Raw genomic sequence first — 15283 nt, forward strand, 5'->3', positions numbered from 1 at the left:
TGGCGACAAAGGTCTTGAGTAGATCCTTGAGACTGTGAGTGGTGTCGCGGTACGGGTCAGTTTATCCCACTGCTGGACGCCCTTGACGCCCTTGGCAAGCTGACTTAACCCACAGAGACGGCGCTTCCGGTGGTGCCAACGCCGGGGAACAGTCTTCTGGGGTTGAGCATGACACTGCGCGTAACGCCTATGGTGTCCTGGAGATTTTGCTTAATCTTGCCTAGCACATTATTTGAACAGCGTTAGGGCATAATAAGTCATCGCTTGCGGTGACTTTATCGTAGCAGACGCCCCTCACAGGGGTAGCTGCCCAAGCAGACCGCCAATCTGGGGCTGTCTGACGAGACGGGGAGTCATCGTACGCCTAGTCCCAAAGGATAAGTTCCGTGGACGGATGGCCGCTTGGTATACTTACACTGAGCATTGTGAGCAAAACGATTGGATGGACGCTGAATAGCTGAAGCCTCGGTTCTAGTCTCTCCTCTCGGAGGCCCTAAGCCGCGAACCCCTTTAGGGACACATTGTGACGAATGGTGTGCTCCGGGTAATTTAGAGGAAGGTGGAAGCCTTGTAGGGCGCCTTTAGCCTAGCTGACTGGCTGCCTTGGCGGGTGCAGGTAACACTGGCAAATAGACTTTTTTAGCGCTGCTTATAGCGTTGATGGCCAACCTTGGTGTAAGATAGTTTACGGAAGGTCTGCAGGTTCTTTGTGAGCTTGCTGGTGTGTACAGGGGGTGCTTGCTGGGCCAGAGAGTGTGGCGGCAGCGATGGCCGAAAGGACTAGAGGCTGGTTTTTGTCGTCCAAGTATTGTCAAGACTGATATATCCCTTGTTGCTTCCATTAGACTTGCCGTAATATGTGGTGCCATTTATTACGGTTCCTATGAAACCTAGTCTCTTTTAAGCCGGAATCTCTTTTGAGTTCCTGTTATTTCTATGTGTATATGAGTTATTTGGCTTGCGTGGTATCATCTTTCTGGCTTAGTTGTAGGTCTAGAGGTTGTGGTATTTGGCTTTGATTACTTTGTCGGCTTCGGTGGTATTCTGCAAGATGATTTCTTTGTGGGGATCTTGAATTGTGTTGCGCTGGAATCGTTATTACTACTGTTTCTCTTTGAATTGAAATACTGTATTTTAGGCAGTGCTAAAACGTCTTTAGCTAAAGAACTAAACGAATAGCAAACAAGTAGCAAGACAACATAGATGGAGTTTATTCAGCTCAGATTACATATTGGCATAGAGACAGCAACCCCTAGGCTGGATCTTATACAGATAGAGCCTGGCGAGAGGAGTTAGATTTACTAACTTTGCATTAATTCATTTATTGCTTGGTTTGCCTACATCAACTTTGACTATGACTAGATTGTATTCTCCCTGGTGTGTGTTAGGCGTTGTTCCCTATCGAAGGCTGTTGTATAGCTATGCTAAGGCGTAAAAGCACTGTAGGAGAGTACAGAGGTATTCTTGTCTGCAAGATTAGCTATAATAGCGTTGAAAGACACTCTCTAGCTGTAACAGATACAGAAGAGAATTTGAACTTAGGGGAGGGTTTTGAAACCGGCCAAAGTCTTGTCTGGTCTATGTCCTTGCTGATCTATGGCCGTAGAAAATACTGGTTACTGCTAAGGGTATAAGGCTTTCTGGCTGAGAGAAGCAGAAAGCATCACATCAGTTGTCCGCATCTACTGTTACTTGAAGAAGAGAAAACAAGGAACAAGACGGACTATTCAGCAACCTGATCCATTAAGACTCTGGATCAAAGACGCGGAAGTGAATCTGGCTCTGGCTATTCTGAACACAAAAAGGCCTCCAAGAAGGATAGCGGGGATAAATCCTTGGCTTGAGTAGCTTGCTTGTTGCTATTTCCATTGTGCATCGTGCCGCAGAACCTACTCGATACCACCTCTGGTGTCGGAGAATATCATGTGGGGAGCTAAGCTAGACTAGTTGGCCAATCTACTATCAGCAGATACCAAAGCTGTACCACCCCGCGTCATTCCGTCTCTATGCAAATACGAAAGCAACCTGCTACCAGATGCTACCAGGAAACCTAGTTTAAGGCGCTCTCCTATTCCATTTAGCCCGCTATATCCCTTTTCCATGATCGTTGACTGCCTTGAAGGCTAAGTTGTTGACATAGCCTGTGGAGGGGCAAAAATATTGCTATGAATATGGTGGCGTTGGTGATGTGTGACTCGGAAAAGGCTACTGATTAGCAAGGTGAAGAAGCTGGTGAAGGCAGTGGTCGCCTAGGTGGACCAAACTACCAACATAGCCTGTCTAACACCCTTTACTTCCTTCTCTTTCTCCTTGCCTTTGACTTTTGAGAGTCATTAAATGTCTTAACAAGGAAACCATATTTTCCAAGGTTCCTTACTGGCTCCTAGGTGTTATCCTTTGCAGCGTAATTCTTCTACTTCACCAAATACGTCTTCTCTTTAGTAATAGGGTTAATACAGGCGCTGAAAATCTTCTCCACGACATACTCCTCCCTGGTGAACTGCAGTGTGCCTAAATTTCCTTTGCAGGGAGTCTTCTTAGGGCAACTAATACCTCAGCTATAAGAGAAAGAGGCCTGTCATTCTCATGGTCAGTTTTGAATCTCAAAACACAAAGAACTAGGACACAAATACCCTCTTAGTAGGAGCAGCCTAAGCCTGAGGGATTCTGGCAGGAGCAGCTTTCTCGGAACCAAATAGAGTAGAGTTACGGGTGTTTTGAACCGATTCTATGATCCCACGTTGATTGGTTTCTGCGTATCACATCACCCGCCGCTCTCAAGGTTGGTGAAGCGCTCAAGGCCCCAGGCGGGTTGAGGACCAACCCTTAGAAACTCGTCCTCCAAATCGCCTTTATGGTGGTATTGGGTCTGTAGAAGAAGAGGATGAGAACGAAGGTGGTGCGACTGGCAAATAAAGAAAGCTGGTGGGCGTGGAGAGACTGTCGCTTAGCTTCTCGCGGCGACCAAAAGGAAAGAGGGATGGCTTCATCGAGAAAAAGGTAATATTCTTCAGCGTGACTGCAAAGGCATACTGTCCTGGAAAGATGATAAATCAGATGGATTACGCGCCTCGAAGGAATTAAACGGACCAGTAGCTGTTGCGTGCGGAAGAAGTGAGGCTGTGGGCCCGAGCGACGGTCCTGCTCGCTGCTCGAGAGTTGATGGCGATGGTTGTCTGCGTGTGTAACAAAGAAGAAGAAAGTATTTTGCTTGGCTGGCTTGGCTTGGCTTGGATTGGTATATATCATGGCATCTTGTGAGAGACCATTGGAGTTAGCAGCTTTTCTCATATTTTAGGAACATAAAGGCCTGGGGAGAAGGTGTGTGTATGCAACTGAAATATGGGACTGGGACGGGTTTCAATCTTGTTGCAAGACTAGATGGTATTTCTTGTTTAGCTTAACACTTAGGGCCAGGATGTCTTAAACGCTGTAACTTCTGGGTTTACTGCTGTTAGATGTAATGACTAACTGGTGTTACTATTTGTAGTAGTGGTTATGACAACTTAGAAGAGTGCTGTCCATTGATTGACGCGCTGAATGCGGATGTAAAGCACAGCTAACTCAGCTAGTCTCTTACACCAGGCAAGTGTGTTAATACCACCTTAAGTAAGATCCTCTTGCAACCAATGCTTCCCTAAGGCCAATAAGGCGCTCTTTGAATCTTTCTAGACTGCACTGTTGGCTAATTTGTCTAAGACATGTACTAGTAGGGAAGTTCCGTGACTTCTTTGCATCGAGCTCGGCCGGTCCGTGAAGGGAGGATGCCAAGGCTTAATAGATCGAACGCTGGCGCCTACCTGGGAGAGGTTCAGCTGCAGAGCAATGTCCAGCTTCTCTTGGATCTTACCCTTGGTTGTAGGTAGTTGATTCTCGTTGGCGGCGTTATTTTTCTTATCACCATCTGGTTTGGGAACCGAGCTATCGTTAGAAACAGACGATCTAGGGTCCTTGCGGCTCTTGGGCGACAATGATCCGCGCTTGCGTTTCCTGCTCTTCTCCGAAAGAGCGTAGACAGTTTTGCTATCCGCACACGTGTCGGCGAGTTCGTCCCAGTTGTCCCAGTCGCTGTCGGCCTGCTCAAGACATTCGATAGAGTTGAACGGAAGCCCATACCTTGGCAACCGACTGACTGGGTTCGAATTTCTAAGCTCCCAGCAACAAGAGCGGCTGCCACCAGTGGTGGCTTGCGGTTTTGCTGATACGAGAAACCCTGCTCAAGTCACAAGTAAATTCGTTAGTCAGAGGTCAAAATAACCAATCAAACAGCACGTACCAATAAACAGTATCGCCATAGGTAGTCAAGCCAACCTTGGTGCAAGATTACCCATTTCTATTGGAACGGGCAGGAGAAGAAAATGACAGGCCGGAGTCTAGGTGTGATCTGGCAACTTGGATGGGTCAAAGAGGCGCGTCGGAGATGGTTTACCGCAAAGGCTTATCAAGACGGTAATAATTAGTGGAACCTCACGCCGCCAGCAAGTTGGAGAAAGACCGGGCGACCAGCGGCGGATCAATTGTTCCGGGCCCCAAAGATGGATTTTCCGCACCAAAGTAAATTACACTTACAATAATGTCAGTGTTGACAATAGCTCAGTGACAATCGCCGTAGTGTAACTGCATGGAACGACAACGGGGATAGGTTTTCGGTTGATATTTAGGTTGCTGGGTGTGTAGAAGGAGGGAGGGAGACAAGGATACGCGATGAAACAAAAAAGAGTGTGGCGTCGCGTGGCGTCGCGTGGCGTTGCGTGGCGTGGAGACAGACAGAGGTACTAGCGGCCAGAATCCCAAGTGAGCGACGATGGTGATGGGTGATGAGCGATCCTGCTTACATACATTGGGGACCGCAAATAAACATGGAATGCGTGGAAGGGAAGTGACGGTGCCCCTGGTGGCTGCTACCTCCCCTGTATCAATCAGTACGTATCAGGCGTTTTAGCAGATTACAGAGGAATTTCCTGCCAGGCTTTGCCTGAACCCAGTTATCCTCGGGATCCTCAAGAGCGCCAAGAGACGCAGATCAAGTCAACGCAGTGCAGTGCCGGACAGTGAATACAATTCAGTACAATCATAGACGGGAAGCATGCACGTCGTCGTTCAAATAAGCTCATGTCGCGCTGGTTTGATTCCTTCTGTTTTCGGCCTGCATGTTGGTGGCAATTGGCTGCGCATGGTTTGCTTATGTAATACTATATCCGTATAGGTACATAACTAGCGACGGGAACGTTTGTTCCTGTTTTATGTTTTATGCATATGCGTGCGCACGCTTTTCTATTGCGACGTTTCCGCGAGTAATGATGACATGACACGAGAATCACAGCCGCCTCAAGTGGGAGCAGCACCTGGCTGAGGTCGTAAAAAGCGTGGACAGCGACAGCAACCCCACGGTCGGTAGCATTTGTCTGATGAATGCTTTGCCTCGAGGAGTATCGGAAAGACGTGTGTAGGGCTGGTGGAATGGAGCTAGACGAGCGGGAGCGATTTCCGAGGAGATGTGCGACGCGTGACTGGGCCTCGCTCTGCAATGACCTAATTGTCCGTCTGTTACCGCTGACCTGCTCGCATTGCGCATGCGGCGTTTCCAATTCCCCAGGGATTGGTTTGTATCTCCCAAGTCTCCTTCAAAAGTCGATGGTCATACCTTGGCTGGAGGAGCAAATGTACCTTACATTACGTGTCAAGGGCCAAAAGTTACCCCCCTCCGAGCGGAGCTGACGTCGTCGTCGGTCAAGCTGATGCAGCTGCAGAACCAGATTGAGCAGCAGGAGCAGGAGCAGGAGCAAGACAAGTACAAGAAGCAGGGCGGTGGAGGCGGCGTTGGTAACGAGGACGGGCACGACAAGGCGTGGGATGGCCAGCGGCGACGGCATCGCAGACGCGGCCTCGGCGGAGACCAGGATGTGTGGCGATGACGTCGACTTGGCGCGATGGTGGATTGACACGTTCTCTCTCTTTTTCTTTTCGCTTTGTCGCTACTGATTTGTTTGGATGCGTTATGCCGGCTTGTTTCATGGAAGAAGACATGATGTGATCAGGGTGAAGGCGACAGACAGATAAGACTGAGTGAGACAAGAGGTGAGGTGGATGGATGGATGGACAGGAATAGTCGGGGAAAACAAGGGAATAAACAGAATGTATTATGCAAAGGCCCATATACCATGCCATGTCCGCAGGCAGTGAGTGAGTGAATGCAAAAGGTTGAAAAAGGGCGGTGAGGATAGTGATGGTGGAGGAGGCATATCATGTCCCATGTCCACAGTCCAGAATGGGGGAGGAGGAGGAGTAGGAGCAGGAGCGCGGTGTAGGTACGTACATACGTGATCCACGATGGTCGATCGGGGTTCGTCCGATGTCAGATCTGATCTAGCAGGAAGCCCTACCCACATGCACCTGTCGTCTCTTTCTGCGGGGCGCTAAGGTACCGGTAGGTAGGTAGGGACAAGTAGGTACTGTACGTATCCAAGGCGGTCCGGCAGTACCAAGGTACGTATCTGCCCACGAGCAAGTGGACACACCACTCCACAGTACGGATACGTATCTGTACCTACATCGTACCTTACCAAGTGCCTGCTTGGGTGGGGAATGTACCTGTATCCTCCGGTATCTACAAATGTGGACATGTGGCAGGCACTATCATCAGTCAGATCACAGACAGACTGCCCGGATGACTGATGAGACGTGCATCAACACGTTGCACCGATAGACGGTAGGGACAGGCGAGTTGCGGGAGGCCCAGAGACATTCCCTCAACACAACTGGCAATTAACGGCACCACAGAGAGACAGCGTAGGAGGAAAGCTCTCCCAGAGAAGATAGGTAAGACAGGTTGCAACTTGCAGCAAGCAGGCGCGCGTGCGTGCAGATAGATGCAGCCGCATCAGATCTGAAGAACCATTGCGACTGGAGAGACAAACTCCTGCTGCGAACGCCTAGGGACAAACAAACCAGTAGGGGACAATGCACCGCCAAAAGGACCAGGCAATCTGACTAGGTAGGTAGGTAGTCAGTCTGCTTTACTTAATCGGTGCATTGTTCCTCTGCCTCCAAGGCACGCTCACCTTTCTCTCCAGTCTTGCTGTTCTGATGCCATCGCAGTACCACCCACTCTACTACTCCAATGTAACCACCACAACAAGAGCTGGCTGCACTACCACAAAACTTCTCTCTCTCTTCCACAGTTTTTAGCTTTTGCGGGGACGCCTGCACTTACTGATCTGGGGGAAAGGGGGAGGAGCAACTCCACGTGTACCTACACTACAGTACCACACGCTCAACAATCAACCCACTGTGGTGCCACACTCCACAGCCACCACCTACACAGTACTGCATTGGACAACAGCGACTGCAAGACTCTCTCTCCTCTCTCTTCCACGGGCCACAATTGCCTGCCTGCCTTCCACAACTGCCTCCGGGATCTCTCTTTCCCAGAACAAAGAAACAAACTCTTTTGCCCGCAGGCCCAACCAGCCGTTGCAGGGCCGGCTGCAAAGCCACCACACAACCACACAACCACACAACCCAAATCTTCCCCGTCTCTCCCGCTAAACAAAACAACAACTCAAAAAAATTAAAAAAAAAATAAAGAATAAAAAAACCCACCTTGTCATCTTGCACGCAGGCCCCACGGCCGTTGCAGGGCGGATGACAGACTTGCGCAGCAGAAATGCCAATGCGCCGCTCAATCACCACCCACCCCATCCATCCTTCTCTACTTTGACTTGCCGCTTGCTAAACAGCGAGCTGGCTTCAGGATGGGGTGTGAGCGTGTGGCGGGAGATACGGGGACAGGAAGGAGAGCAAAGCGGGGGGAGGCTTGGAGAGGGACTTTGGTGGGTTCGTCACTGTGTATTTTTATTTTCTACAATGGGTGGGTGTGTGCTCTGGTCTGGCCAGCCAGAGTGCGGACCCAACCAGTGTAAGGACGTCCTGGAACGGGACGGGAAGGGATGTCATTTTGGACTTGTGTACGTACTTTACTGTACTTTACTTTGTTGCCTCTTTTCTCTCTTCACGGTGGCGCTACACAGTGCGAATACACGTGCAGTTCTTGAACAAAAACATGCTTATCAAAACTTGGAAAGAGGGGGGTATGATGTATTTGTATAGCGTGCGTGCCTACGAGAGATGTGGCGCCGCCACACTTGAGCTTGAGCCCCTCTCCAACTCCCAATTTGGTTGTTCTCATTGGTATTGCTAGACTTGTGACCTAGTACTGTAGTTAACCAAGGTGTCTTCTTGTAAATTTTTTTTTTGCATCACGCGCGGCCCCGTACCGGATTTCTCTGGCGCCTGGGCCCCACAAGGGTGACCCACTCAAAGATACGGATTTCATTGTGCTGCACTACCCTCACACGTCGATAGTTAAGGCGTCTTCGACACAAGTCTAAAGGTCAGCTAACAACGAAACCGAGGACTCAAGCACAAGCATCAGCAATCAGAAAAAAAAGAAAAAAAAAGGAAGAAAAAAGGAAGAAAAAAGAAAGAAAAAAGAAAGAAAAAAGAAAGAAAAACACCTCAACAATGAAAACAAAGAGAAACAACAAAGATAAGATAAACAAAAGCAAAAGAACAACCACCCGCGTCACAACAGCTCCTTGAGCTTCTTCTCGTTCATGGCCCGCAGGCTCCTTTGCATGGCTTCGAGCCGTTGGGCAGGAATGTCCCCGGCAAAGTCGTCCTCGACCGTGTCCGAGAATGCTTCCACCATGGCCTTGGCCAGCGTCTTTGCCATCTTGGCCTTCTTGGATGGACGCACAAGTAACTTGGCGGTTCTGGCCTCGCGGGCACGCTTCTTGCTCTCCTCCTTCTTCTTCCTCTCGTCCTCGCGGCACTGCTCCCGAAACTTGGCCTCGAGGGCCGCGAGACGGCGGAGGCGGTGCTTGGCGGTGGCAGGGGCAGCGGGAACTTCCCGGACGACTGAGGTAGTCAGAGATGATGCCGTCTGTGCTCACTTCAGAGCACGAGTCCGAGTCGTAGCATGGCGGGGGAGGCGACGGGGTCAGGCGAGGGGGAGGGGGAGGAAGTGGAGCAAGGGGGGAAAGGGGGGGGGCCGAGGTCCTCGAGGAAGGCGTCGATGATGTGGCTGGAGGCTGTAGACGAGTCAAAGTCGTCCTTGTTGGCGGCTCTTTGGCCCTCTGGCTCCTTTTCTTCTTCTTCTTCTTCTTCCTGTCCTTGTCCTTGTGCTTCTCCTCGCCCTTGGTCTTGACCTTGGTCCTGGACCGGGACTGGGACTGTGGCTGGGACTGTGGCTGGGGCTGGGACTGGGACCGGGACTGGGGCGGGCGGAGGCGGGGGCGGGGGGATAAGGACGCCGAAATGGGTCTTCAGGTCACGAAGAGCCTGGTAAACAACATCGCCGTGGAAACGGCCTCTGCCGTTAGGGACAGCAAGGATGGCGGCGGTGAGGAAACCTGGCTGCTGACCGGGGGGCGTTAGCCCAGAGGTCCCAAAGAGACTGGTTGGGCGCATGCTTCTGAAACTCTTTGAGAAGAGACAGCATGGCGGCGCACAGCTTCGCGGTCGGCGGCATTGTGGTCGGGGGAGAGCGGGCGGGCCACCAGACGTCAGTCTGCCAGAGTACCCTGAGCGAAGCGAGGTTGCGGGCATGACGGCGGTCGGCGGCGCTGGGGGCGCGTCCCTGGGAGTCGACCTCTATATCACAGTTGGCAGACTGCTACGAGAGATGGTGCGACACGAATGCGGTCTGGATGCGGAGGTCTCTGCGGGTTGGTGCGTGGGCCGTAACCCATGGATTGTAGGCCTCTCTTGTTGGCTCTGAGGTGAAGGGGAAGGACTGCAGCAGAGTCTAAATGCTGTCTTAGTTACTTCTAGTCGCTACATTGACTCTGTGTTCAGACAGAAGACGTACCCGGTGGGTGTTTTGCTGGGGAGGAGGAGGAGGCGGAGGGGGAGGCGGAGGGGGAGGCGGGCCTTGGGGATCCATTACCCAATGCCTATAGACTATAAAACGAAACAACAAGACGACCACAAGACACAAACACAAGACACAACACAACAATCGAGACTTGACTAGGACACAAGGAGAAGCCAAGAGGAGGACGACGAGAACAGAACCAGATCGAGTGAGGTAGGTTCAGGTCTGTCTGTACCTTCCTCCTTTCAAACCCCAAGTTACCTAATTACCTACCTACATCTACCTGCCTTAGGTGCCTAACCACCCACCAGGTGCAAAATGTGCTCCTTCCAATCCTTCTCCCATACTTTCTTTCCCTTCCTTCCTCTGCATCTCCTTCTATCTCTGCTTGCAACCTTTGTCACCCGGAAGAAAGTTTCCCATAAACCAAATAAAACACACACACATACAGACAGACACTCGTTCCAGAGACCTCCAAACCCCCGTCCACCAAGTGTTCCTTGCGGATGCCGCCCAGTCTGTTTCTTGTCCTCAAAGGCGCACCCCCGCATACGACATTGCTGTTGCCATGCGATAATTCTTCCGCGCCATGACGTACTCTACTGGCCGAGCCCTTGAAGCCCAAAGCTCCCTGATCACGACCCCCCCCCATGCCTCAGTCTTGACGCCCATGCCCAGTCAGAGTCAGCCTCTCGCGAAGGCCATCCCCAAGCGGCACAGTAGCGCACCACTCGATCCATCTCCGCTTCTAGTCGTCGAGATATCTCCTTCTCATCACCCGTCTCAAGAAGGGCTCCGAGTGCCACGAGGGCTTGGATGAGACGAGAGGCCTCTGTATTGTCTTGTGACGACTTGTCGGCGAGACATGCGTGGTGGAAGCCGGATCGCCCAGAGTCATCGGGCCAGTCGTGAAGCGGTCCGTCACGGCGGATGCCCCGCGCCTCGAGGTCGCCAGCAATCCACTCCATCGTTTCCACCGAGGACGGCAGCGTGAACAAGTGTCGCACGAGGGACCCCGCCCGTAGATGGACCTCCGTGCTGCGGCATGTGGTGCGAGCCGCTCAAGCATCGCCAGCTGACAAAGAACTCGGTCGAGAGCAGACTGTCGCGTGTGATGTTCAATTCTGTGAGGCCCAGGATGGGGGCGTGGTCCACAAGACGTTGGAGGAGGTCCAGGTGGCCCTCGAGGGCGGCTGACACGAGGATGCTATCTTTCTCGGGCAGTAAGAAGCTGTGCGGATGGTCAGATCATCTGTGGCAAAGGGTAGAATTGGTTGGGTAGATTACTTGGGGGGGACGACTCACTCTCTTTCCTTGTCTGAACCCCAATAGATGTATGCCAGGTTGCCGCGTACAAGATGTAATCGGAGAGAACCACTTCGGCGTACAACAGCGGTGTGACGAGGGCGCGCCAGACGCGAGAGGTAGCAGCCAGGTTGGCGACATCTCTGAGTCCAACGGAACCACCAGCGTAGTTGGGTGAGTGAATAAGGCGGCGCGCGATGGCTATAATACTAATATCCCATATTTTAATAGAAAATTAAGCATAGGTTAAATACATAACTTAGGTATACAATGTCTAGGTCTAATATATCTTTTGATGGTGTAAAAGTAGGCGTGCTATAAATACAGGGTGGGGTAATCATACTCTAAGCATGGGTTCTATTGATTTCCCCGTCACCAAATACCTGGGATCAGCCGCCATGGGACTCTTCGGCAGTATTCGTCCCAAGACGAACCATATTTTGCCAGACATCGCTCCTCGTCTCGTAAACACCTATGGAGCAGCAATCCGGTCATGAAGATGGCGTAAAACCAAACCAGCAGCGTAGTCGTACCGACCACAGCGCACATGGAGAAACTCAATAAAAGATCTCCAGTGTAGTTCGCGTGGCGTGAAACACCCCACCAGCCGTTGCAAAGGAGGAGACTTTTGTGCAGCGTCCCATCCGAGGTCCTGTAGGGCGCGATGATGAACCGCGCGGGCTCACCCCAAATTAGGCAGTCTCCATTGGTTCTTCGACATAAATCCTTCTGAGCGTTTACGCGACGGAAGATATAGTATCCCAAAAGACCCAATGAGAGAGTGACGGCCATGTAGGCTGGCGAGGGCCTCGTCGGATACCGCCCCAGATATTGGGCCTGAAGCGTATACATGGCCGGAAGCCACGTAAAACAGCCCCAGGCCAAGTAAAACCCATAATGATCATGAGTGATGTCTATCGTCCGGAGGTACCAAGATTCGTTTGCAAAAAAGTCAACAATGTAAATGCTATGGAGAATCGTGACAAGGACGAGGCTCGCTGACAAAGTTCCGTTGCGATGTTGTAAAGCAAGGTTGGAAATATCTCTTTGGCTTGGTCAGCAAAATTTTCGTTCCACTTAGTTGTCTGGTCTTCCACGCACATCAGAGTCCAAGTCATCATGCCTGCTCGTCCATTGGTGAAGAGCTTCAGGTCGAAGTCCTCGCCGAGCCTTGGGTTCAGCTCAATTCCCATGTAAAAATCATAGGCAGTAGAGTCTTTCATCATTTAGCATTGCATCTCTCAAAAGGGTCACCGAGGCCACTGGTAGTGAGGAATGCGTTACCTGTAAACTTGCGATCACCGGAATGAGTCGGCGCAACATGTGCTTTGACAAAAGCCATCGCTGATGCAAGGAGCCCAAACAGATTCATTGCGACGAACCACCCAGACCAGTCTTCCGCCACAACCGCCACATCAATTACTCCTGCCACCCATAGTACAGAAAGCAACGAGTAGGTGAGAATCCAAGCACGAAGCCCGTTTACTCGGTAGGTGAGAAGGTGTCCTGCAGGAGTTTGTTGTCCTTGATGATTCGGCCCCGGCAGGCCAACATACAGGATTGCTTGGAGCACAATCCAGCAGGTGTAAGCCATCAGAGTTTTCAAGCTCCATCGCGGTCCGTATGTATACAAGACAGGCAGAATCCCTTGCTCTCGGTACGCTGTAAGGACCATCGCCAGCGAACCATTGAAGTGGCGAAGAGAAATCTCAAACGACACTGCTACCAATGGACCGAGCCAGAGTGGTGTTGCTGACAGGAAAGATCGCAGCCATGATCGATTGCTGCCGGATCGCCCCCAGGTCGTACCTTTGCTCGGTTGCAAGGCGTCAGAAGGCAGACCGGAGAAGGAAGCTTTCTCGTGCCGTTTCTGAGCTGCTGTATTCCGAAGCGACGTCTGTATGACTTTCGGGCCTTCTTCGATCCTCATCTTTGCGTAGTATTTGGTCGTTGAAGAGAACGCGATATGGTGTGTACGGTGGTTAGTAGAGCTTGATCTTGAGGTCATGTATACTGGTTATACTCGATACTCTATCTTTCTGTTTGAACGATTAGAGTTTATTGAATTCTACTAAAACCTAAGGAATCAAATCATGTATCGTTTAGAGTTCATCCTACAGGGAAGCATCAAGTAAGCTTTGACAAATTAAATTACGAGTGTGCCAGGGTTCGCTGTAGAGCGGGATGACTAGGGTGAACTTAGCCCTGTTCTGTAATCTACTGTACTCTGTACATACTACGGATACGTAGTTCGTATTAAGAAATCCTAATTTATGCAATCAGTCGCCATTTAACATTTTCCCAGTCATTTCTCTGTCGAAATGTCACGTTGGCAGGTTGCTTCGGTTTCGGCACGCTCTGCCCGGCCAGGTTAGCATAACCGCATTGGGGTATCGTGTCGACATCAAGACCCTTCACTTCAAACCCGACAGCTAATGCCGCAAGGAATATGATGTTCTCGGCGAAGGCAAAGTTCCGACCAGGACAGAGATGTTTGCCGCCACCAAACGGCCAGAACGCCTTTCTCTGCGCTAAGGGTTCCGAAACTATGAGTTCTCTCGGATTACGATTTTCGGATACACGGCGGAGCGACCGTTCCGGGTTGAAGTCTTCGGGATCATGCGATCCCCAAGTCTCCTCCATTCGATGCGCAACCGCCGAGGGCATATCGACTAACGCTCCAGATTTCAGGAGCGTACCGTCGGGCAGGGTGATGTCCTCATCTACGAAACGCGTTCCGGTCGCAGAGTCGCAGAGCCGCATGACCTCGTAGTTCACGGCCGCCACGTAAGGGCAGAGGTTGCGATCCGTCAGCTGGGAGGCGCACAGGGTGGCCGTCCAATCGGTGACCTCGACCAGCTTTTCGACCTCCGCACGCGGATTAGCAAGAACTTTGGGCCTGGAAAAGATACTGACGACCATCCAAAAGAGAATTGGCGCGGTATTTGCGACGGCGGCGTTGAACATGCCGATTTCCATATTACCAACGTCAACGTCAGTCACTCCGTACATCCTCAGAAGACGTGCGCGCATGCGCGTGAGTTCTGCAGCGTCGTCTGGGAAGCTCGAATCATCCGGATATTTTTGGAAGGATTCGATGAGAACTTCTTGCAAACGACCGCGGGCTTTGTGGCCTGCTGGTGCAGTGAATGTGGGGGCGATGTTGAACAAGAGGATGAACATAGCCTCGTCGAAAGTCCTTGCATGGTGTTCAGTCAATTTCCCAATATCGTTACGACGAAAAAAATGAAGACTTCACATAGCAAACGTCCTGTACAAGTTCAGTTTTAATGCGTACCGGATTCGTTTTGGTGCCCTAGAGCCCGTCAGTGGTAGCCAGGACGAGCCTGTCACGTAGGAAACGGTAGAGGTCTATCGGCCCCTTTCCAGCCTTACAGCTAGAAGCAGCAAGCTCGTTGAGATCTGCTGATAAAGTCCTAAGTGCCGTTGACGTCATGTTGCGCAACGGTTCCGGTCCTACCGCCAGTGGCCTGAAGCAGATTGCTATGCTCGAGTAGATGCTTGCCCCGGGCACTGAGACCAACTACACCGGTGGCGGCCTGGACATTGAACCGTTCTGATGTGAGGTATCTGTTTCGAAAAGCTGCCTGGACAATGGAAGGTGACAAAAGAAAGTAGAACTTCTGGCCCAAGATACTCAGCGTCACAGGGTGGGTTTTGGTGCCCAAACGACGATAGATATCCACGTAGTAGCCGCCTCCATCGCGCCACATTCGCACTATATGGCCGATGATTGGAATCCTTGATTTGAAGAGTGGTGGCTCGCGAGGATCCAACACCAAGTTTGATTTCTGTTGTATCCAGAAAGAAAATAGCGAGTAGGAGGGCGACACCTGAGCCGGACGGCATATATTATTAGAGACAATCCAAGGAAGTCTGGGAAGCTGGGTGCCGTGGTGCCGAAACGAGGCATTGGTGATGCGTTCGCACAATACCCTTGAAATGTTGACCCGAGAGGAACGACTCGTCCGATGGACATACAACACTGTTGATTTTTAGCGCCAAGCTCGTAATAGGTACAGCCACGTGGGGAACTACATACGTGTTGTCATAAGCGATATAAGGTATTAATTAATGGCT

The 15283-nt window shown here is 51.2% G+C and overlaps 4 protein-coding genes across 4 annotated transcripts; all 4 read right to left on the bottom strand.

Moving 5' to 3' along the window:
• Positions 1-2764: 2764 nt before the first annotated feature.
• Positions 2765-4331, bottom strand: LY79DRAFT_583902 (uncharacterized protein; the record flags this gene model as incomplete). The annotated part of the gene is made up of 3 exons (XM_060560364.1): positions 2765-2869; positions 3801-4023; positions 4312-4331. The coding sequence occupies 3 exons, from the start codon at positions 4329-4331 to the stop codon at positions 2765-2767; spliced, it is 348 nt and encodes a 115-aa protein (XP_060408769.1).
• A 4253-nt stretch (positions 4332-8584) lies between these two features.
• On the bottom strand, positions 8585-9609 carry LY79DRAFT_583903 (uncharacterized protein; the record flags this gene model as incomplete). Its single annotated transcript, XM_060560365.1, has 2 exons — positions 8585-8919; positions 9210-9609. The coding sequence occupies 2 exons, from the start codon at positions 9607-9609 to the stop codon at positions 8585-8587; spliced, it is 735 nt and encodes a 244-aa protein (XP_060408770.1).
• A 1945-nt stretch (positions 9610-11554) lies between these two features.
• Positions 11555-13127, bottom strand: LY79DRAFT_698133 (ergosterol biosynthesis ERG4/ERG24 family protein; the record flags this gene model as incomplete). The annotated part of the gene is made up of 3 exons (XM_060564873.1): positions 12437-13127; positions 12284-12398; positions 11555-12227 (listed from the first exon to the last, which is right to left on the bottom strand). Exons 1-3 carry the CDS (start codon positions 13110-13112, stop codon positions 11555-11557), a joined length of 1464 nt encoding a protein of 487 aa, XP_060408771.1. The 5' UTR covers positions 13113-13127.
• A 326-nt stretch (positions 13128-13453) lies between these two features.
• Positions 13454-15116, bottom strand: LY79DRAFT_698142 (cytochrome P450; the record flags this gene model as incomplete). Its single annotated transcript, XM_060564874.1, has 5 exons — positions 13454-14381; positions 14419-14498; positions 14526-14659; positions 14718-14994; positions 15048-15116. The coding sequence occupies 5 exons, from the start codon at positions 15114-15116 to the stop codon at positions 13454-13456; spliced, it is 1488 nt and encodes a 495-aa protein (XP_060408772.1).
• Positions 15117-15283: the final 167 nt, after the last annotated feature.

Source organism: Colletotrichum navitas (genome assembly GCF_030913465.1).
Source record: "Colletotrichum navitas strain CBS 125086 chromosome Unknown LY79scaffold_99, whole genome shotgun sequence".
Classification (NCBI taxonomy): Eukaryota; Fungi; Ascomycota; class Sordariomycetes; order Glomerellales; family Glomerellaceae; genus Colletotrichum; species Colletotrichum navitas.